The 22,314-nt window shown below is 44.4% G+C and overlaps 1 protein-coding gene across 5 annotated transcripts in view; it reads right to left on the bottom strand.

The window, feature by feature from the left end:
• The window catches only part of LOC139381725 (BAR/IMD domain containing adaptor protein 2b), a 151,479-nt gene that overhangs the window by 93,509 nt on the left and 35,656 nt on the right, over positions 1 to 22,314 (bottom strand). For 3 of the 5 annotated variants that reach the window (XM_071125451.1, XM_071125452.1, XM_071125453.1), the window contains exons 2-3: positions 8,674 to 8,749; positions 2,880 to 2,966 (exon numbers count right to left, since the gene is read on the bottom strand). In XM_071125451.1, the coding sequence (XP_070981552.1) occupies positions 2,880 to 2,966; positions 8,674 to 8,749 (163 nt within the window). Of the gene's footprint in view, positions 1 to 2,879; positions 2,967 to 3,805; positions 4,097 to 8,673; positions 8,750 to 22,314 lie in introns of those variants that run through there. The other 2 variants (XM_071125456.1, XM_071125454.1) reach the window with 2 other exon arrangements.

Here is a 22,314-nt window from a genome sequence, read left to right as displayed (position 1 = left end):
TCCAGGCCTTGTAGCCCCCAGCATCACTGCCATTCCCCAGGCGCACTCATTTGTTGACTTCTGTAACTGTTAAAGCATTGGTTTCATGCATGTTAACATTAGAAGCCTCCTCCCTAAGTTTGTTTTATTCACTGCTTTAGCACACTCCGCCAACCCGGATGTCCTAGCCGTGTCTGAATCCTGGTTTAGGAAGGCCACCAAAAATCCTGAAATGTCCATCCCTAACTATAACATTTTCCGACAAGATAGAACTGCCAAAGGGGGCGGAGTTGCAATCTACTGTAGAGATAGCATCCAAAGTTCTGACATACAATCCAGTCTGTGCCCAAACAATTCGAGCTTCTACTTTTTAAATTCCACCTTTCCAGAAACAAGTCCCTCACCATTGCCACTTGTTATAGACCCTCCTCGGCACCCAGCTGTGCCCTGGACACCATATGTGAATTGATGACTCCCCATCGACCTTCAGAGTTCATACTGTTAGGTGACCTTAATTGGGGCATGCTTAACACCCCGGCCATCCTACAATCTGAGCTAGATGCCCTGAATCTCACACAAATCATCAAGGAACCTACCAGGTACAACCCGAAACCTGTAACCATGGGCACCCTCATAGATATCATCCTGACCAACCTGCATTATAAATACACCTCTGCTGTCTTCAACCAGGATCTTAGTGATCACTGACTCATTGCCTGCATGCGTAATGGGTCCGCGGTCAAACGACCACCCCTTAGCACTGTCAAACGCTCCCTAAAACACTTCAGCGAGCAGGCCTTTCTAATCGACCTGGCCCGGGTATCCTGGAAGGATATTGATCTCATCCCGTCAGTAGAGGATGCCTGGATGCTCTTCAAAAGTGCTTTCCTCTCCATCTTAATTTAGCATGCCCCATTCAAAAAATGTATTACTAAGAACAGATATAGCCCTTGGTTCACCCCAGACTTGACTGCCCTTGACCTGCACAAAAACATCCTGTGGTGTTCTGCATTAGGATCGAAAAGCCCCGGCGATATGCAACTTTTCAGGGAAGTCAGGAACCAATATCCTCAGTCAGTTAGGAAAGCCAAGGCTTCAAACAGAAATTTGCTTCCTCTAGCACTAATTCCAAAATGTTTTGGGACACTGTCAAGTACATGGAGAATAAGAGCATCTCCTCCCAGCATGCCCACTGCACTGCGGATTGGAAACACTGTCACCACCAATAAATCTACGATAATCAATCATTTGCATTTTTCCAAGGCTGGCCATGCTTTCCACCTGACTACCCCTACCCTGGCCAAAGTCTCAGCACCCCCTGCAGCAACTTTCCAAGGCTTTCCAAGGCTTTCGACTGTCAATCACCGCATTCATATCGGCAGACTCAATAGCCTTGGCTTCTCAAATGACTGCCTCGCCTGGTTCACCAACTACTTCTCAGATAGAGTTCAGTGTGTCAAATCGGAAGGCCTGTTTTCCGGACCTCTGGCAGTCTCTATGGGGGTGCCACAGGGTTCAATTCTCGGGCCGACTCTTTTCTCTGTATATATCAATGATGTCGCTCTAGCTGCTGATGATTCCCGGATCCACCTCTATGCAGACGACACCATTCTGTATACATCTGGCCCGTCTTCGGACACTGTGCTAATAAACCTCCAAACGAGTTTCAACGCCATGCAACATTCCTTCCATGGCCTCCAACTGATTTTAAATGCTAGTAAAACTAAGTGCATGCTCTTCAACCAATTGCTGCCCGCACCCTCCCGCCCAACTAGCATCACTATTCTGGACGGTTCTGACCTAGAATATGTGGACAACTACAAATACCTAGGAGTCTGGTTAGACTGTAAACTCTCCTTCCAGACTCACATTAAGCATCTCCAATCCAAAATTAAATCTAGAATCGGCTTCTTATTTTACAACAAAGCCTCCTTCACTCATGCTGCCAAACATACCCTCGTAAAACTGACTATCCTACCGATCCTTGACTTCGGCGATGTTATTTACAAAATAGCCCCCAACACTCTACTCAGCAAACTGGATGTAGTCTATCACAGTGCAGTCCGTTTTATCACCAAAGCCCCATATACTACCAATCACTGCGACCTGTATACTCTCGTTGGCTCGCCCTCACTACACATCCATCCCCAGGATCATCTATAAGGTCCAGGTCATCTATAAGTCTTTGTTGAGTAAAGCCGCGTCTTATCTCAGCTCACTGGTCACCATAGCAAAACCCACCCGTAGCACAAGCTCCAGTAGGTATATTGCACTGGTCATTCCCAAAGCACTTCCTTTGCCCGCCTTACCTTCCAGTTCTCTGCTGCCAATGACTGGAACGAATTGCAAAAATCTCTGAAGCTGGATTCTTATATCTCCTTCTCTAACTTTAAGCATCAGCTGTCAGAGCAGCTGACCGATCACTGTACCTGTACACAGCCAATCTGTAAATAACACACCCAACTACCTCATCTCCATATTATTACTTACCCTCTTGCTATTTTGCACCACAGTATCTCTTCTGCACATTATCATCTGCACATCTATCACTACAGTATTAATGCTAAATTGTAATTATTTTCACCTCTAGGGCCTATTTATTGCCTACCTCCCTAATCTTCTACATTTGCACACACTGTACATAGATTTTTCCTTTTTTCTTTTCTTTTGTGTAATTGACTGTTCGTTTGTTTATGCGTAACTCTGTTGTTGTTTTCGTCGCACTGTTTTGCTTTATCTTGGCCAGGTCGCAGTTGTAAATGAGAACTTGTTCTCAACTGGCCTACCTAGTTAAATAAAGGTGAAATTTTAAAAAATCAAATAAAAAAAATAGGGGTTCTACAACCCCCTCCACCCCACTAGGGGTGCTGCAACCTCCTACAGCCAACACTAGGACTCACCAAGATCCTTAGAGCCTTGACTTTCGCTGGCCATCTCTCCCATCCTCACCAGTGCCTCGAAGTAGCCCTTTGCAGCAAATGTGACACCTGGAAACATGGAAGTATCGGGCGTCAGATCAGGGGCGGAGTGGAAATATTGGACATTAAAGCCTTCATCACCCCAGCTATAGCTATAGCCCCAGTCAGTTAGGGAAAGGGCTAAAGGCAACTATAGTCTATAATGGGAAAGAGCTAATGCTGCTACAGGCGACAATGGAAAGAGATAATGCTGCTACAGGCTACAATGGAAAGGGCTAATGCTACTACAGGCGACAATGGAATGGGATAATGCTACTACAGGCGACAATGTAAACGGCTAATGCTACTTCAGGCGACAATGGAAAGGGCTAATGCTACTACAAGCGACAATGGAAAGGGCTAATGCTACTGCAGGCGACAATGTAAAGGGCTAATGCTACTACAGGCGACAATGGAATGGGCTAATGCGACAATAAAAATGGTGGCTAAAAGGAAAGGACAGCACTGAAGAAGAGAAACAGCTATAGGAACTATTGCTGGATAGAGTAGATGCTGGATGGAAAGTGGAACTACAGGAAATACAGACTAGAGAAAGTTAGGAAAGTCCAGGGAAGGCAAGATATACCAGTCTTAACAACTGCAAAACTTTTAAAACATAATATGACAACCTGCCTAACTTTCAAGGTGATTCATAGGCTACTGCAATACAAATGAAGCCAGTGTGCTCCTTTAGACTGTTACTCATGCAGAGTGACAGAGACACTAACTGAGACTCAGGTCTCAGTCCAGGAACAGGGACAAGGAACACAGAGCAGGCACAGAGTTGCTCTCATAATGAGGGGACAGGATGTCCAGTTAGATGGATACATATGTATGCGACAAGCAGACTCCACTCAGAACATATTAACTTTGACTGATACGGCCTCCCGCGTGGCGCAGTGGTCTAGAGGCTGGGTTGGGTTGGCGCCCCCCCCCCTTGGGTTGTGCCGTGGCGGAGATCTTTGTGGGCCATACTCAGCCTTGTCTCAGGATGGTAAGTTGGTGGTTGAAGATATCCCTCTAGTGGTGTGGGGGCTGTGCTTTGGCAAAGTGGGTGGGGTTATATCCTTCCTGTATATCCTTCCTGTTTGGCCCTGTCCGGGGGTGTCCTCGGATGGGGCCACAGTGTCTCCTGACCCCTCCTGTCTCAACCTCCAGTATTTATGCTGCAGTAGTTTGTGTTGTGGGGCTAGGGTCAGTTTGTTATATCTGGAGTACTTCTCCAGTTTCAACTGTTCTGCCTTATTATTATTGGACCATGCTGGTCATTTATGAACATTTGAACATCTTGGCCATGTTCTGTTATAATCTCCACCCGGCACAGCCAGAAGAGGACTGGCCACCCCACATAGCCTGGTTCCTCTCTAGGTTTCTTCCTAGGTTTTGGCCTTTCTAGGGAGTTTTTCCTAGCCACCGTGCTTCTACACCTGCATTGCTTGCTGTTTGGGGTTTTAGGCTGGGTTTCTGTACAGCACTTTGAGATATCAGCTGATGTAAAAAGGGCTATATGAATAAATTTGATTTGATTTGATTTAGAGGCGTCACTACAGATCCGGGTTCGATCATGGGCTGTGTCGAACCGGGGGACCCATGAGGCGGCGCACAATTGGCCCAGCGTCGTCTGTGTTAGGGGAGGGTTTGGCTTGCTGGGATGTCCTTGTCCCATCGCGCTCTAACGATTCCTTGTGGTGGGCCAGGCACATGCACGTTGACTTCGGTCGCTAGCTGTACGATGTTTCCTCCGACACATTGGTGCGGGTGGCTTCCAGGCGAAGCGAGCAGTGTGGCTTTGTGGGGTCGTGTTTCAGAGGACACATGGCTCACGATCTTCACCTCCCCCGAGGCCGTACAGGAGTTGCAGCGATGGGGCAAAACTGTAATTTCCAACTGATGAGAAAAAGGGGTATATAACAATACAAAAATAAGTAAAATAAACAAATCGTAGGAAGAAATAAAAAATAAAACATTTGACTGATACATATTGATGTGGAGTGTCAGAACTTTATTTAAACCGGACAGTGAAATAAAGTGTTACCCAAATACATCCTGAATCTAAGTGGGAAGAATTCAAATCTGTTCGTCTTGTTGAGTTGAGTTTTCTACAGTAATGCAATCATATGGGAATCATACCCCCAGAAACGCAGACAACAAGCTGATGCTACATTATTATATTCCTTTTCACTTCAAACATTAAGATTGAGAGCCTCAGCTCATTTCTGTCTCCATTTATACCTCTATTCCTGACCACTGTTTCACAAGCCTCCGTCTGCACTCATTTCCTTCCGTAATCTTTCCTTTATTAATTTTTCTTTCCATTCTCTACATTTATCAGAATAGTTATGCCGAGGTCACTGAACTGATAATAACCCACACGAACACCCCAGACTCCAGAGCCTAAAGCCGACAGCATACTACACTGTAGCTGGGTTCACTCAGACTGACACAACCAGGAAGAGAGATCGTTTCTCTCAGCTCTTCCTGAGCCCAACTTTGGTTAAGACTGGTTGGGATAGAAGAATGAGGGTGAGTGGCCAGAAGTGGGATTGTGCGGTACGGTAACACCTTGTGTGGATGGGCTAATTTAGCAATGTCCACAGAAATCCCAGCCAGCGACTAGCGGTGGAGTGTGGCAGGCCAGGTATGGCTGGATTAACTGGGAAGATATCTGAGAGCTTTGCTAGCTGGGGGATTGTGTCTGTGTGTGTGTGTGTGTGTGTGTGTGTGTGTGTGTGTGTGTGTGTGTGTGTGTGTGTGTGTGTGTGTGTGTGTGTGTGTGTGTGTGTGTGTGCGTCTTCAGTAAAGAGGATTAAACCTCTGATATGAAGCAGACAGCTGATAATATACAGACTGGAGGTGAGACACGCCATCCATTCCTCCCACCTATTCCAGAGTAAATTAAACACACACTCTAGGAGGAGTAAAACCGGTATAAACCAGATCAGGCTGCAGCTTGATGTGTTGAGTACTTCATCCATCTTCAACTCGCTCTTTTCCAAATCCACCATCCAACCCCCTTCTCTCTCACAATCCTTCCCTCCCTCTACTCCTTTATCAAATCCCTTCAGTCTTCACACTCAGCCTCTGTTTTTGTTCTCTCCATCTCTCCAACACAGTTTGTCCCTGTTGAGACATCTCTCTCTGCCCCACCTTCAACATGATGCCCAGTTTAGATGTGTGTTGTGTGAAATTGCCCCACCTTCTATCGCCGGTACCAAAGCTCAATGATAAACAGAGTACCTGACTAAATACTAGACTAAATACTCAAAGCATTGCATCCTATTCAAGCACTACACCCACTGCACACTATCCTATCCTCCAAAACCAAACACTCTGCAAACTGATCAAACAGAATCTCCTCTGAGGATAACTAACAATGTACGGCATTTCTATAGCGCTTTTCATAGAATCTCAAAGCGCTTCAACAGCAAAAAATAAACAAGCAATTTATCTGGACAGCTCAACCAATAGAGGCCAAGTCTTTGAAAACTGCATCCTCCGAAGATGGAGGGTCCGTTCATGGCTTGAGCGGAGAGAGCTGGTCAGAGAATGGTAGATGATGGTGATGGAGTTGTAGAGGGCAAGTCTGGGTACCAGCCTGAGTCTTATAGCCACTGGATTTCTCTTCCACTCTGGGTAGCACCCACTAACAGCAGGCAGCTCTCTCCCTGGACCATTATGTCAGTCAACAAAGCTCCAGGGATCTCCAGTAAAGTCCAGCACCACCTCTCCTTCCTTTATATCCTAAGAGAAAAGGCAGAACTGGCATATTTACAAATTCAGCTAGCAGATGGATGCCCACCAGGTGCCCTGTGGTGAGTTGAATGCTGACTGTGCCCTGTGCCTCTGCAACGGCAGACCGAGCCAAAACCCCAGTCCTTGCGCCTGCCTGGCATTGATGAAGTGCAAGTCCCCACCTGGGATCTGTTTGGCTAATTTTAGTCTTATCTATCAGACTACACTGAGTCCTCCTTTATTGGTCCTCGGGGCTTCCACAGTCATTCCTGGTTTTCGTGCACCTCTCGCTCTACCGCTTTCCCTGTTTCTCTCAATCCCTGCACTTCTATCTCTCTACCGCTTTCCCTGTTTCTCTCAATCCCTGCACTTCTGTCTCTCTACCGCTTTCCCTGTTTCTCTCAATCCCTGCACTTCTGTCTCTCTACCGCGTTCCCTGTTTCTCTCAATCCCTGCACTTCTATCTCTCTACCGCTTTCCCTGTTTCTCTCAATCCCTGCACTTCTGTCTCTCTACCGCTTTCCCTGTTTCTCTCAATCTCTGCACTTCTGTCTCTCTACCGTGTTCCCTGCCTCTCAATCCCTGCACTTCTGTCTCTCTACCGCATTCCCTGTTTCTCTCAATCCCTGCACTTCTGTCTCTCTACCGTGTTCCCTGTTTCTCTCAATCCCTGCACTTCTGTCTCTCTACCGCGTTCCCTGTTTCTCTCAATCCCTGCACTTCAGTCTCTCTACCGTGTTCCCTGTTTCTCTCAATCCCTGCACTTCTGTCTCTCTACCGCTTTCCCTGTTTCTCTCAATCCCTGCACTTCTGTCTCTCTACCGCTTTCCCTGTTTCTCTCTGCTCGCCCCATATCTCTCTCTCTCTCTCTCTCTCAATCCCTGCACCCCCTCTCTCTCTCAATCCCTGCACCCCCTCTCTCTCTCAATCCCTGCATCTCTCTCTCTCTCTCTCAATCCCTGCACCCCCTCTCTCTCTCAATCCCTGCATCTCTCTCTCTCTCTCTCTCTCTCTCTCTCTCTCTCTCTCTCTCTCTCTCTCTCTCTCTCTCTCTCTCTCTCTCTCTCTCTCTCTCTCTCTCTCTCTCTCTCTCTCTCTCTCATAGTACAGGCTTACTGATGAATAGAAACAGCAAGACTCTGTAACTCCAATGTATTCTTCTCTCTTTCTCTCCCCTTCTCCTTCCTCTGGCTGACCTGGATACTAGTTCTGTCCTGGATACCAGTTTTATTCCCTCAGCGCCGCTTGCCCTATTTCCTATTAGACTACGCTCCACTTACACCCCCCCCCCCCCACCCCCCTACACACACCTTCCTGGAGATATCTCAAAAGTGGTGTGCTCCTGCTCTCACCCATGTATCTACTCCACACAAACACCTGGATCACCACATCATATCCCGACTTGTGAACAACCAAAGAAATACAATACAAATGACTTGACTTGAAGATATGCAGGGATGGAGGGATGCTAGTGAGGTGGAAAAGAGGAGAAGAGAGGGCAAGATGTGGACATGAAACATTCTAACGTGACATTAAAGGAGGAAGGCATCCTGAGCCTCCCAACGAAGAACAGAAAACATCAAACAAACATCAACATTCAGGGGAGACTACACCTACTGACGGCTAGCTGGGAGTTCATTTGGTGTTTTAATCAATGTAGGGTGGGGACACAGTGAAGTCGTTCTCTGTTAGGGGTCTTTGCGTTCTCTTTTCCAAATAGTAGACTATCAAATCAGTCCATATAGTTGAAAGCCTGTCGGAGCATCCAGCAGTATCTTTCATAGCTAAGTCCAAGAAGAGCTCAGGGATGCTGAGGATGCTGACTATAGGCTACACACAGTTGCCAACGTGATAAATATATCCCCAGTATCTGAGATCATTTCTAGTTCAGATAAAACAGTGCCAAGCGATATGGGTCTTTGCCTGTCCTCTGGACAGGAGGAGCGGAAGGGGGGATGAGAAGGGGATGAGATAAAGGAAAAGAAGAAGAGAAGGATGTACTCACTGGATAGGGCCTTCTCGTAGCTCTTCCCCATGGCCACAAAGTTCCGCAAGCATGGGTTGAACTGCTCCATGATGGACTGAAAAGAGAAATAACATGTTTTTTAGTCGACACGAGCAGCAATAAGCCTAGCAGAAGCAGTGCTCTACCCTACTCTGTAGTCTGCGCGCTCACACACTCACCACACACACACGTGCACTCATACACTGCAAGCAAGCCAACCAGGAGCACAGCCAACCAGGAGAAAGAGTGTAAATCGGAATCATCTACACTCATTCAGAAATCAGAGAGAAGGAGTGAGGGAGAAAAAGGAAGAAGGAAAGAGGTGGAGGGTGTCTTTGCACCTCACCTCTCCCAAAAATAAAACCTGGCTGTGGGTGTTGATGCCCGGGAAGCCTTGCTCAGCCTGGCTCTCTCTCTCTCTCTCTCTCTCTCTCTCTCAACTGTGTCATGTAATTTGTGCTAATTACTTTTTTGTGGAGCAGGGGCATATGAGGGTAGGAGGGATAAGAAAGGAGGAAGGAGGCGAGGAGGAGGGAGGAATAATTGGGTGACCAGAAAAAAGAGAGAAGGAGGAGAGTACAGGAGAGAGAGTGAGCGAGAGAGAACTTGAGCATGGTGCTGCTGGCCACAGCAGGGGTTTTGAGTCCCACATGGAACACTGTATAATGAATATGTGAAACATGTGGGTAAAAAGTAGTCTGGGTACCAGTCTGTTTAGCTATTATTCCACTCCTTGCCACTCCTGTCATGTCAAACATCTTTGGCATATGACACAAAGCACAAAGAGTGGAATGTTGGCAAAACAGACTTATACCCAGGCTAGGTATAGTATATATCTTGTTTGTTCAAGGAGATCCCCACATGAAAATACTATATATATACTATGGTCTAAGTACTATAGTATTCACTGCAGTGTTTTTGTGAATTTTACTGTAGTATTTACTATAGTATTTACAGTGAACTATAAAATAAATACTGTAATAAAATAAAACTTGTATATACTATTTTTATTTTTATTTCACCTTTATTTAAACAGGAAGGCCAGTTGAGAATAAGTTCTCATTTACAACTGCCGAACTGGCCAAGATAAAACAAAGCAGTGCGGCAGAGTTACAGATAAACAAACGTACAGTCACAAAATAAAAGAACAATAGAAAAATCTAAGTACAGTGTGTGTAAGTGTAGAAGAGTAGGGAGGTAGGCAATAAATAGGCCATAGAGGCAAAAAATAATTACAATTTAGCATTAATACTGGAGTGATAGATGTGCAGATGATAATGTGCAAGAAGAGATACTGTGGTGCAAAATAGCAAGAGGGTAAGTAATAATATGGGGATGAGGTAGTTGGATGTAAAATGTACAGATTGGCTGTGTACAGGTACAGTGATCGGTCAGCTGCTCTGACAGTTGATGCGAGATATAAGACTCCAGAGATTCAGAAGATTTAGCTTCAGAGATTTTTTGCAATTCGATCCAGTCATTGGCAGCAGAGAACTGGTAGGAAAATCGGCCAAAGGAAGTGTTGGCTTTGGGGCTGACCAGTGAAGTATACCTGCTGGAGTGCGTGGGTGTTGCTATGGTGACGAGTGAGCTGAGATAAGGTGGGGCTTTACCTAGCAAAGACTTATAGACGACCTTGAGCCAGTGGGTTTGGCGACAGATATGTAGTGAGGGCCAGCCAAGGATCGGCAAAATAGTCTGTTTTACGAGGGTATGTTTGGTGGCATGAGTGAAGGAGGCTTTGTTGCAAAATAGGAAGCCGATTCTAGATTTAATTTTGGACTGGAGATGCTTAATGTGCATCTGAAAGGAGAGTTTACAGTCTAACCAGACACCTAGGTATTTGTAGTTGTCCACATATTCTAGGTCAGAACCTTCCAGAATAGTGATGCTAGTCGGGTGGGAGGGTGCGAGCAGCAATCGGTTGAAGAGCATGCACTTAATTTTACTAGCATTAAAAAAGCTATTGGAGGCCACTGAAAGAGTGTTGTATGGCGTGAAAGCTCATTTGGAGGATCGTTAGCACAATGTCCATAGAAGGGCCAGAATGGTGTCGTCTGAGTAGAGGTGGATCAGAGAATCACCAGCAGCTACAGTGCCATCATTGATATATACAGAGAAAAGAGTCGGCCCAAGAATTGAACCCTGTAGCAAACCATAGAGACTGCCAGAGGTCTGGACAACAGGCCCTACAATTTTACACACTGAACTCTATCTGAGAATTAGTTGGTGAACCAGACGAGGCAGTCATTTGAGAAGCCAAGGCTATTGAGTCTGCCGATAAGAATGCGGTGATTGACAGAGTCGAAAAGCCTTGGCCAGGTCGATGAAGACGGCTGCACAGTACTGTCTTTTATCAATGGCAGTTATGATATTGTTTAAAACCTTGAGCGTGACTGACGTGCACCTATGACCAGCTCAGAAACCAGATTGCTTAGTGGGGAAGAGATGGTGGGATTCGAAATGTTCGGTGATCTGTTTATTATCTTTGGCTTTTGAAGATTTTAAAAAGGCAGGGCAGGTGGATATCGGTCCATAACAGTTTGGGTCTAGAGTGTCTCCCCCTTTGAAGAGGGGGATGACAGCGGCAGCTTTCCAATCTTTGGGGATCTCAGACGATACGAAAGAGAGGTTGAATAGGCTAGTAATAGGGGTTGCAACATTTTCGGGTGATCATTTTGGAAAGAGAGCGAGAGGCAGTACAAAAGCAGATTTCCATAACTTGGGGATTTCCTTAACATCAAGCGTGAGGTTAAAAATACATGTTAAGGGGGGGGGGGGGGGGCAATGATGTCTGCAGCTAGGTGTTGGAGGTGGGGGTCTAGTTCATTAGGGCCAGGGGATTTTTTAAAATCAATTTCTTTCTGGGCTTTACACACTTCTGAAACAGAGAAGGATGAAAAGGAGAACCTGGTGAAGGAGTGCACAGGGGTGTCAGGTAAATTCATAGGGGGCTCAATTATACCTTTGACCTTTTCAAATAAACTGCCTGCATCTTAAAAATGCGTATTCAAGGCTTTCAGAATGAAAGTCTTTGGGAAGTCTGCAAAAACACTATAGTGTTTCTAAAGAAATGCCAAGACCTCAGAAAAAAGTCCTGGATTGTTCTTGGGAGCAATTTCCAAACGCCTGAAGGTACCACGTTCATCTGTACAAGCAATAGTACGCAAGTATAAACACCATGGGACCATGCAGCCGTCATACCACTCAGGAAGGAGACGCGGTCTGTCTTCTAGAGATGAACGTACTTTGGCGCGAAAGTGCAAATCAATCCCAGAACAACAGCAAAGGACCCTCTGAAGATGCTGGAGCAAACAGATACAAAATGACCTATATCCACAGTAAAAAGAGTCCTAAATTGACATAATCTGAAAGGCCGCTCAGCAACGAAGAAGCCCCTGCTCCAAAACCGCCAGAAAAAAGCCAGACTATGGTTTGCAACTGCACATGGGGACAAAGATCATACTTTTTGGAGAAATGTCCTCTGGTCTGATGAAACAAAAATAGAACTGTTTGGCCATAATGGCTATAGTTATGTTTGGAGGAAAAAGCGGGATGCTTGCAAGCCGAAAACACCGTCCCAACCGTGAAACACGGGGGTGGCAGCATCATGTTGTGGGGGTGGCACACTTCACAAAATAGATGGCAACATGAGTGAGGAAAATTATGTGGACATATTGAAGCATCACCTCAAGACATCAGTCAGGAAGTTAAAGCTTGGTCGCAAATGGGTCTTCCAAATGTACAATGACCGCAAGCATACTTCCAAAGTTGTGGCAAAATGGCTTAAGGACAACAAAGTCAAGGTCTTGGAATGGCCATTACAAAGCCCTGACCTCAATCCTATAGAAAATTTGTGGGCAGAACTGAAAAAGCGTGTGCGAGCAAGGATGCCTACAAACCTGACTCAGTTACACCAGCTCTGTCAGGAGGAATGGGCCAAAATTCACCCAATTTATTGTGGGAAGCTTGTGGAAGGCTACCCGAAACATTCAACCCATGTTAAACAACTTAAAGGCAACGCTACTAAATACTAATTGAGTGTATGTAAACTTCTGACCCAATGTGAATGTGATGAAGAAATAAAAACTGAAATTAATCATTCTCTCAACTATTATTCTGACATTTCACATTCCTAAAATAAAGTGGTGATCCTAACTGACCTAAAACAGGGATTACTTGGATTAAATGGCAGGAATTGTGAAAAACTGAGTTTAAATGTATTTGGCTGAGGGTGGTGGGTGAGTGGGTGAGTGGCTGAGGGCTGTGGGTGAGTGGCTGAGGGTGGTGGCTGAGTGAGTGGGTGGGTGGGTGGGTGGGTGGGTGGGTGGGTGGGTGGGTGGGTAGGTAGGTAGGTAGGTAGGTAGGTAGGTAGGTAGGTAGGTAGGTAGGACAGGGGTGTGCTCTTTCCTATAACCTGTAGGGATCACAATATGGTCTACACTTGCCATGTAGGTTTCTCACGAGTGGGTGGCTCAAATTGAGATATAGAGGAAGGAAATGGGTAGGGTACATGCAAATTAAACACTGTGGTATTTACTATAGTTAGAAAAGTGTTTTTGCGGACATTACTGTAGTATTTACTACAGTGTTTTTTTTCTACAGTATACTATAACATTCTATAGTAAGTACTACCCATGACATAGGGATACTAGTGTGCATTATATAATTCTATAGTAAGTACTGTAGTATTCTATAGTAGACTGTAGTCTTTTTTGGGTTCCAGCATGAGGGTTCCAGCATGAGCTATAATTATATTTAAATGGCTCATTGGAATTGACCATATCATTATTAGAAGGCCAGAGAGAATAAAATGATGGAATATGAAACCATGGAGGGGAAACTGAAATAGAAGGGTACAGCCAGGAAAGTATTGTGCTTGTGTGATAATGTGTACGAGAGAGAGACACACAAGATCAGGAAATGTGGTCCATGTGGTAACCAAATGTGGTCTAGGTGGTAACCAAATGTGGTCTAGGTGGTAACCAAATGTGTTCTAGGTGGTAACCAAATGTGGTCTAGGTGGTAACCAAATGTGTTCTAGGTGGTAACCTCTTAATAGGTGGTTCAACCTCTTAATCCTTGCCTGGATAAAACACACACACACACACACACACACCAGAGTATTGATATCTTCAGTCAGAACACCATTCTGTGGTATACACCAATTACCTGCTTCTACCGGGGCCGGGGGCCCTCGAACCTCAACCCAGGCCAAGGTCACCTACCTCTGTCTTGGAACACTCCCATCCCTCACCTACACCCTGGTTCTCCTCCTCCTCCACAACAACAACAACAACAACAAAAACAACAAAGCCCACAGACGTGTTGATGTATATGTATGCCCACACCATAGCCCACAAGTGGATGCCTCAGCACACAATAAGCAAAGGTGGGGAATGGAATGAGCGGAGGCAGAAGAGTACAACCTCTCTCTCTCTGTCTTTGTCTCTTTTTCTCTCTCTCTCTCTCTCGTTGTGTGGAGGAGCAGTGAGTCACCCTCCTCCACAGTCCGAGGCGATCTGTCCTTTATTATGTTACTTTCTCTTTCTCTCTTACAACACCCAGTTTGGTCCTGCGGCTTTATCTATCACCCCCCACCACACACACACACAGCTATGCTTCTAACCACACACACACACACACACACACACACACACACACACACACACACACACACACACACACACACACACACACACACACACACACACACACACACACACACACACACACACACACACACAAACACACACACACACACACACACACACACACACACACACACACACACACACACACACACACACACACACACACACACACACACACAGACACACACAGACACACACACACACACACCTTTTCTCCTCTCCACTTCATCAGTCAAACCTTTTCCTGACAGAGCTGTCAGATGACACTAATGAAGGGGTCTCAACTTACTGTTGAGAGTTCCAATAGAAGAATACACAAGGTGCAAGTTCGACATTTGGTTAAGCATCAGCAGCTTTTCACTGACTGACACTCACTCAATTAGTCATGTCAGCTAACACTTTTTAGATTGGTAAGTTAGTCTAGGAAGTTATCTTGGCTGAATACCGACAGGGCATGCAGGGCACGTGCCCAAGGGCTCTGACCTCCAGGGGGGCCCCATTGATTATGTTAAGGGTCAGACACACCGATAAATCTGACTGCCGATAGGTACTTAGCACCTCAGCCCAGAGTGTCTGCAGTCAACTTATTGTTTTTCACATAGAACAGCTTTACTTTCGATATGCTTCATTTAAATACTCCAGGCCACAAGGTGGCAGTAGCTTGTTTGGCTTGTGCCTGATGTAGCTAATGAAAGCTAACTAGCGAGCTGCGCTAATGTTGTTGCTAGCTAGCTAGAATTTGTAGTAAGCTTTTGTTGATACTAACCAGATGGCCACAACTAAATAACTAGCGTAGCTAGCAATCACAATGCATGTTTTCACCATGGCCTGTAGGGTCCAGGTTGTGGGCCCGACTGTTTTCTACACTGAGTAGAGTATTTCCAACCCTGACAGTCTTTCCTGAGACATTCTGCAATTAATGTCAATTGCACTGACACAATTTAAACTTAGTCTTGAATGATGCATGCCAAGATATGCCAGAGATACAACTCAAAATGCCGGCTCACCAGGATGAACAAAATCGCAAATCACTTTTTTGTTCAAGCCCCCAAGAACACACTAAAAACTTAGCGTTCCTCAAGGGTTCTTTGGTAAAGAACCCTTTGAGCTCTTCAATGATTCTTTGCTGTTCACAAAATGGTTATTTGCTCTGTTGGTGATAATTAACAAAATAATATAGTTGACCAGAACACAAAACCCTGCATGGTTCTTCAAAAGGATCTACAAAGAACCTTTTAGTTTTTTTAGAATCATTCTCTTTAAAGATTCTATAAAGAACCATAAAAAAAGGGTTCCATATAGCCCCAAAAAGGTTGTAACCATAGGGGAACATTTTTTTATGATTCGTTATAGAACCTTAGGAAAGGGTTCTTTATAGCACCATACAGGTTTAATCTAGAACCTTATGATCATGGTTCTTTATTGAAAATTCAAAAAAGGGTTCTATATGGCACCAAAAAGGGTTCCACTTTGGTTACAAGCCAAATAACCCCTATCTGGTACTATTTAGAACAGGGATGGGCAACTTCGGTGGGGGTAGGGGCCACAAAAACCTGAACTCATCATGATGGGCTGCAGTTTCTCATGGGTCTGCGTGGGTCTGTGCCACATTCCTCCACTTAGATGCTGCTGCTGCAGCCGCAACCGTTCTCCACACCAAGATGGTGTAGCAGTCGGACGTGTGTTTTGTCTTGTGCCGTATTGTGCCATTTACATAGTCGTTTTTCTCATATATTTTTTTATATTACTTTCCACCTGCGAACTGAATATACGTTCCTGCAACCAGCCTCACCCAATGTGGTACGGATCTGTTATTTTATACCTTAGAATCGTAACCCCAATCAGAAGCTAGCCAGCTAACTAGCTACTAGCTAGTTGTCAGTTTGCCACTGCTGGCGGTCTTCACCGTTAACTCGGACTACAGCCAGCTTCAGCTCGGTCAATACCTGCCAGTCTGCACAGCGCGATATCAACCCAAAACATATAGGACTGCTTTTTCTCTACCTCATTACCGGATTCCTGCCGCAAGCCCTGGTCCATTACACCGAATCATCGCAGCTAGCTAGCTGCATTTGAGTGGCTACTGCTGGCTAACGCCTCTGTCCCGAAGCAAGCACCAGTTAGCCTTGAGCTAGCCTCGAGCTAGGCCCATCTCCCGGCTAGCTGAAGAGGTCTATCAGCTAATTCTTGGGCTACAATGCCTTTTTTGCCAATTGGCCTGGACCCTTCATTGCCGACACAGATCGCCGCCGATCCATCATGACTGGTCTGCCGACGTAATCGTCCAAGGTGGTTTCAACAGGCTTTTCTGTTGCGACGTCTCCATAGGCCCATCTGCTAGCCCCGGCCTGCTAGCTGTCTGAATTGCCGTGTCTCCAGCTCGACTACCGCAGTAGCGACTACCGAATGGCTCCCTGACTCACCTACTGCTGCTCATTGGACCCTATGATCACTTGGCTACACATGGCTCTCTCTAATGTCAATATGCCTTGTCTATTGCTGTTTTGGTGAGTTATTATTGTCTTATTTCACTGTAGAGGCTCCAGCCCTGCCAAACATGCCTTAGATAGGCCTTTTGTCCCACCCCTGACACATGTGGTGACCTCACCTGGCTTAACTGGTGCCTCTAGAGACAAAACCTCTCTCATCGTCACTCACAATGCATAGGTTTACCTCCCACTGTAGTCACATCCTACTATTCCCTTGTCTGTACATTATGTCTTGAATCTATTCTTCCTCGACCAGAAATCTGCCCCTTTTACTCTCTGTTCCGAACGCACTAGACGACCTGTTCTTATAGCCTTTAGCAGTACCCTTATCCTACCCCTCCTCTGTTCCTCTGGTGAAGTTAACCCAGGCGCTCTCATTTGTTGACTTCTGTAACCGTAAAATCATTGGTTTCATGCATGTTAACATCAGAAGCCTCCTCCCTTAGTTTGTTTTATTCACTGCTTTAGCACACTCCGCCAACCCCAATTACAACATTTTCCGACAAGATAGAACTGCCAAAGGGGGTGGAGTTTCAATCTACTGCAGAGATAACTTGTAGAGGTCTGTCATGCTATCCAGGACTGTGCCAAAACAGTTCAAGCTTCTACTTCTAAAATCCATCTTTTCAGAAATAAGTCTCTCACTGTTGCCGCTTGTTATAGACCCCCTTCAACCCCGAGCTGTGCCCTGGACACAATATGTGAATTAATTTCCCCCCAATTATCTTCAGAGTTTGTACTGTTAGGTAACCTAAACTGGGATATGCAACCCGGCCATCCTACAATCTAAGCTAGATGCCCACAATCTTACACAAATTACCATGGAACCTACCAGGTACAACCCTAAATCTGTAAACACACCCTCATCGATATCCTCCTGACCAACCTGCCCTCTAAATACACCTGTGCGGTCTTCAACCAGGATCTCAGCGATCACTGCCTCATTGCCTGTGTCCATAATAGGTCCGGGGTCAAACGAACACCACTCATCACTGTCAAACGCTCCCTAAAAACACTTCAGCAAGCAGGCCTTTCTAATCGACCTGGCCCGGGTATCCTGGAAGGATATTAACCTTATTCCATCAGTGGAGGATGCCTGGTTATTCTTTAAAAGTGCTTTCCTCACCATCTTATATAAGCATGCCCCATTCAAAAAATGTAGAACTAAGAACAGATATAGCCATTGGTTCACTCCAGATTTGACTGCCCTCGACCAGCACAAAAACATCCTGTGGCGTTCTGCATTAGCATCGAATAGCCCCCGCGATATGCAACTTTTCAGGGAAGTTAGGAACCAATATACACAGGCAGCTAGGAAAGCAATGGCTAGCTTTTTCAAACAGAAATTTGCATCCTGTAGCAAAAACTCCAAAAAGTTCTGGGACACTGTAAAGTCCATGGAGAATAAGAGCACCTCCTCCCAGCTGCCCACTGCACGGAGGTAGATAAATCTACGATAATCGAGAATTTCAAGAAGCATTTTTCTACGTCTGGCCATGCTTTGCACCTGGCTACCCCTACCCTGGTCAACAGCTCTGCAAACCCCACAGCAATTTGCCCAAGGCTCCCCATTTCTCCTTCACCCAAATCCAGATAGCTGATGTTCTGAAAGAACTGAAAAATCTGGACCCCGACAAATCAGCTGAGCTAGACAATCTGGACCCTCTCTTTCTAAAATGATCCGCCGCAATGTTTGCAACCCCTATTACTAGTCTGTTCAACCTCTCATTCGTATCATCTGAGATCCATAACAATTGGAGAGCTGCCGCGGTCATCTCCCTCTTCAAAGGGGGAGACACTCTAGACCCAAACTGTTACAGACCTATATCCATCCTACCCTGCCTTTCTAAAAATCTTTGAAACTAAGTTAACAAACAGATCACTGACCATTTCGAATCCCACCGTACCTTCTCCACTATGCAATCTGATTTCCAAGCTGGTCATGGGTGCACCACAGCCATGCTCAAGGTCCTAAACGATATCATAACCTCCATCGATAAAATACAGTGCTGCGCAGCCGTCTTCATCAACCTGGACAAGGCTTTCAACTCTGTCAATCACCGCATTCTTATCGGCAGACTCAATAGCCTTGGCTTCTCAAATGACTGCCTCGCCTGGTTCACCAACTACTTCTCAGACAGAGTTCAGTGTGTCAAAACAGAGTGCCTGTTGCCCGGACCTCTGGCAGTCTCTATGAGGGTACTACAGGGTTCAGTTCTCGGGCCAGCACTTTTCTCTGTAAATATCAATGATGTCGCTCTAGCTGCTGGTGATTCTCTGATCCACCTCTTCGCAGATGACACCATTCTGTATAAATCTGGCCCTTCTTTGGACACTGTGTTAACAAACCTCCAAACGAGCTTCAATGCCATACAACACTCCTTCAGTGGCCTCCAACTGCTTTTAAATGCTAGTAAAACTCCAGCAGGTATATTTCACTGGTCATCTCCAAAGCCAACACTTTGGCCGCCTTTCCTTCCAGTTATCTGCTGCCAATAACTGGAACGAATTACAAAAATCACTGAAGACGGTGACTTATATCTCCCTTTAAGCGTCAGCTGTCAAAGCAGCTGACCGATCGCTGTACCTGTACACAGCCAATCTGTAAATAGCACAACCGACTACCTCATCCCCATATTATTACTTACCCTCTTGCTCTTTTGCTCTTTTGCACCCCAGTATCTCTACTTGCACATCATCATCTGCACATTTATCACTCTAGTGTTAATGCTAAGTTGTAATTATTTCGCCTCTATGGCCTATTTATTGCCTTACCTAATCTTCTACATTTGCACACACTGTACCTAGATTTTTCTATTGTGTTATTGACTGTGCGCTTGTTTATGTGTAATTCTCTGTTGTTGTAATTTGCAAATAAATTCATTAAAAATCCTACAATGTGATTTTCTGGATTTTCTTTTCTCATTTTATCTGTCATAGTTGAAGTGTACCTATGATGAAAATTACAGGCCTCTCTCATCTTTTTAAGTGGGAGAACTTGCACAATTGGTGGCTGACTAAATACTTTTTTGCCCCACTGTAGTATGCACACTGAAACTGATAAGCAAATTCCCTCAGGTGGATGGACACGCAAACATGGACAAACCATGGACAAACTCTCCGTACACATGCAGACATACACCCACACCACAATCAACCATCACCAACGTTTGCCTAGTTAAATGGTTTGTTAATTAATTGATGTAATCAAGGCTTCTGTACACCCACTGAAGCAGAACTGGAACTAGACTTTCATTAACTGCTCTGTACCCTCTTCTCTACTGTATGCCCTAGAGTCTTAACACACACGCGCGCGCACACACACAACACTCACACTCACATTCTTAATAAATATAACCACTGACAAATTCATAGACACACCGCAAAACATTTCCTGAAAATGTACAGTAACTTACTGGCAGCATTTGGCCAGTAAGTTACTGTCATCTATTTTTCAGTACAGCTACTCTAATCTATTTTTATGTTTACAAAAATGTTACTTTAATCTAATTTACAGTACCAAGTAAGTTACTGTAATCACATTTACAGTGCCAATTACAATATATTACTGTAATTACCCAATGACATATTACCCAGTGTTCTTTGTAAGTTTTCATTTGCATTTAGATCACTTAGTGAGTGTTCTTGCTCTTGTCCAGTGTGGATCAACCAATATGGATATTAAAAGAAAATACATCAAAGTTATAGCAAGTAAAATGTTTCTATAACTGTTACTAAGAATGTTGTTATAGTTGATACACTGGTCTACACAATTATTGTAATAATAACAAGATATGTTATGATAAATCTCTTACCATCTCTGGAGAGTGCCAATACATTACCGAGAGATTCATGGTAACTTGAAGGCCATTTTCATATAAATTACTATAATGTCAAAGAAATAAACACAGCACAATACTGTACAAGTGACTTATAAACTGTAAGAAAGTTATTTTGAACAGTATTTTACTTTTTAAAATATGCAAGCATGTTGGCTGCTAGGCATTTGTACATTACAGCATATTAATGAATGCTAGATGTTTTATATCACTTGACCTTCAAGAGGCCTAAACTAAGGCTTCCAAACGTGTTGTGATTACTGGGCAGAACAGATCAAATGGACCGTGTTAAATATTCTACCATTAAAGGTTTACGACCTGCCACTCTGATCTGTCCCCTTTATACATTTAATTGTTAGAAAACTACTACCACAGATCACGTAAACGTCCCGGTAGCCTTTTGAGTGACTAAAATATTACCCATAATATCTTATAGGTTCTTATAGGTAAAGAAAAAAAAAAATTTACGTCATTTTTCTCTCATGGCTAACTACCAAGAAGTTGGAAAGGTTAGGCTGACTGTTAACACATTTCAAGGTGTGCCTTGTAATTGGCTCTATTTGAGTCCTGTACCAGTTAAAATGTCATGAACAGTCAAAGTCATGTTCTTCATTTAATGTAATGCTCTTTGTGTAACAGTTGTTAAATTACTATGTGAATTTCACCAGGTTCATATATCAATATGTTGTGTTGATTTGTTATGCATGCCTGCATCCTGGGAGAAGGGGAGTGTGTACTTACATTTTGCCCGGCGTGTTCGTGCTCAAATCATTTTGATGCACTGAGAGAGGTAGGCACGCTTTTTCTGTCTTCAGAAAAGTTTGATTCTTTTAAGTACAAAGTCATACACACAGTGTTTTGTTCATGAATAATGTTGTATATTTAGAGGTTACTCATAAGTGGATGGTATTGTTAAGATGCACTTGTAATTGTACTTTTTAGGATGATGTCAATATTCTGAATTCAACATGTGGTTAATAGCTAGCTAAGGTATTAGCAGGCTATTGTATGTGTGAACGATGGCTAGCTCCTCGAATGATCCCAATCCCTCCTATTGTGCATCTGTTGTAGAAAGAGGCGACGATTCTCAGAACATATGTGCTCTACAAATGTTTTATTTCCTTTTGGATGCAGGTATGTGGTTTTATCTATGTAAAATATGTTATGTATAATAAGGAGAGAGTGTATTAATTTTTGTATTCAAAAATCATTTTGATGCACTGAGAGAGAAAGAGGCGACGATTCTCAGAACATATGTGCTCTACAAATGTTTTATTTCCTTTTGGATGCAGATGCAGGATGCAGAGAGTCAGTTCTGCTTGATTAAAACTACCTGATCTCCAAAGTCCACGTTTATAGTCTGTCAACCACACACAACGCAGAGTTACAGCGGTGTAGTATAGCACCGGCTACATTTGGATCAAACAAGAGAATGATGACCAAAGTATGAAAAATGACTGTTGCTTCTACATTGATAAAGTTTCAATAGAAAGTTACTGGTCCCCTCCACCATGTGAAACACTTAAATTCAGGATGTTGGATTATTAAGGGGAAAAGGTGAAATCACCTTAACTCTCATTTTAATACACCAATGGTAACATGATTTTCTCTTAGCTAATTCAAATAAGTACCGACTTGCAACCAACATCAGAGAAGGCA

Source organism: Oncorhynchus clarkii, chromosome 23 (genome assembly GCF_045791955.1).
Source record: "Oncorhynchus clarkii lewisi isolate Uvic-CL-2024 chromosome 23, UVic_Ocla_1.0, whole genome shotgun sequence".
Lineage (NCBI taxonomy): Eukaryota > Metazoa > Chordata > Actinopteri > Salmoniformes > Salmonidae > Oncorhynchus > Oncorhynchus clarkii.
Note: the sequence above shows the minus strand (reverse complement) of the source record. Positions and strands in the feature narration are given on the sequence as shown.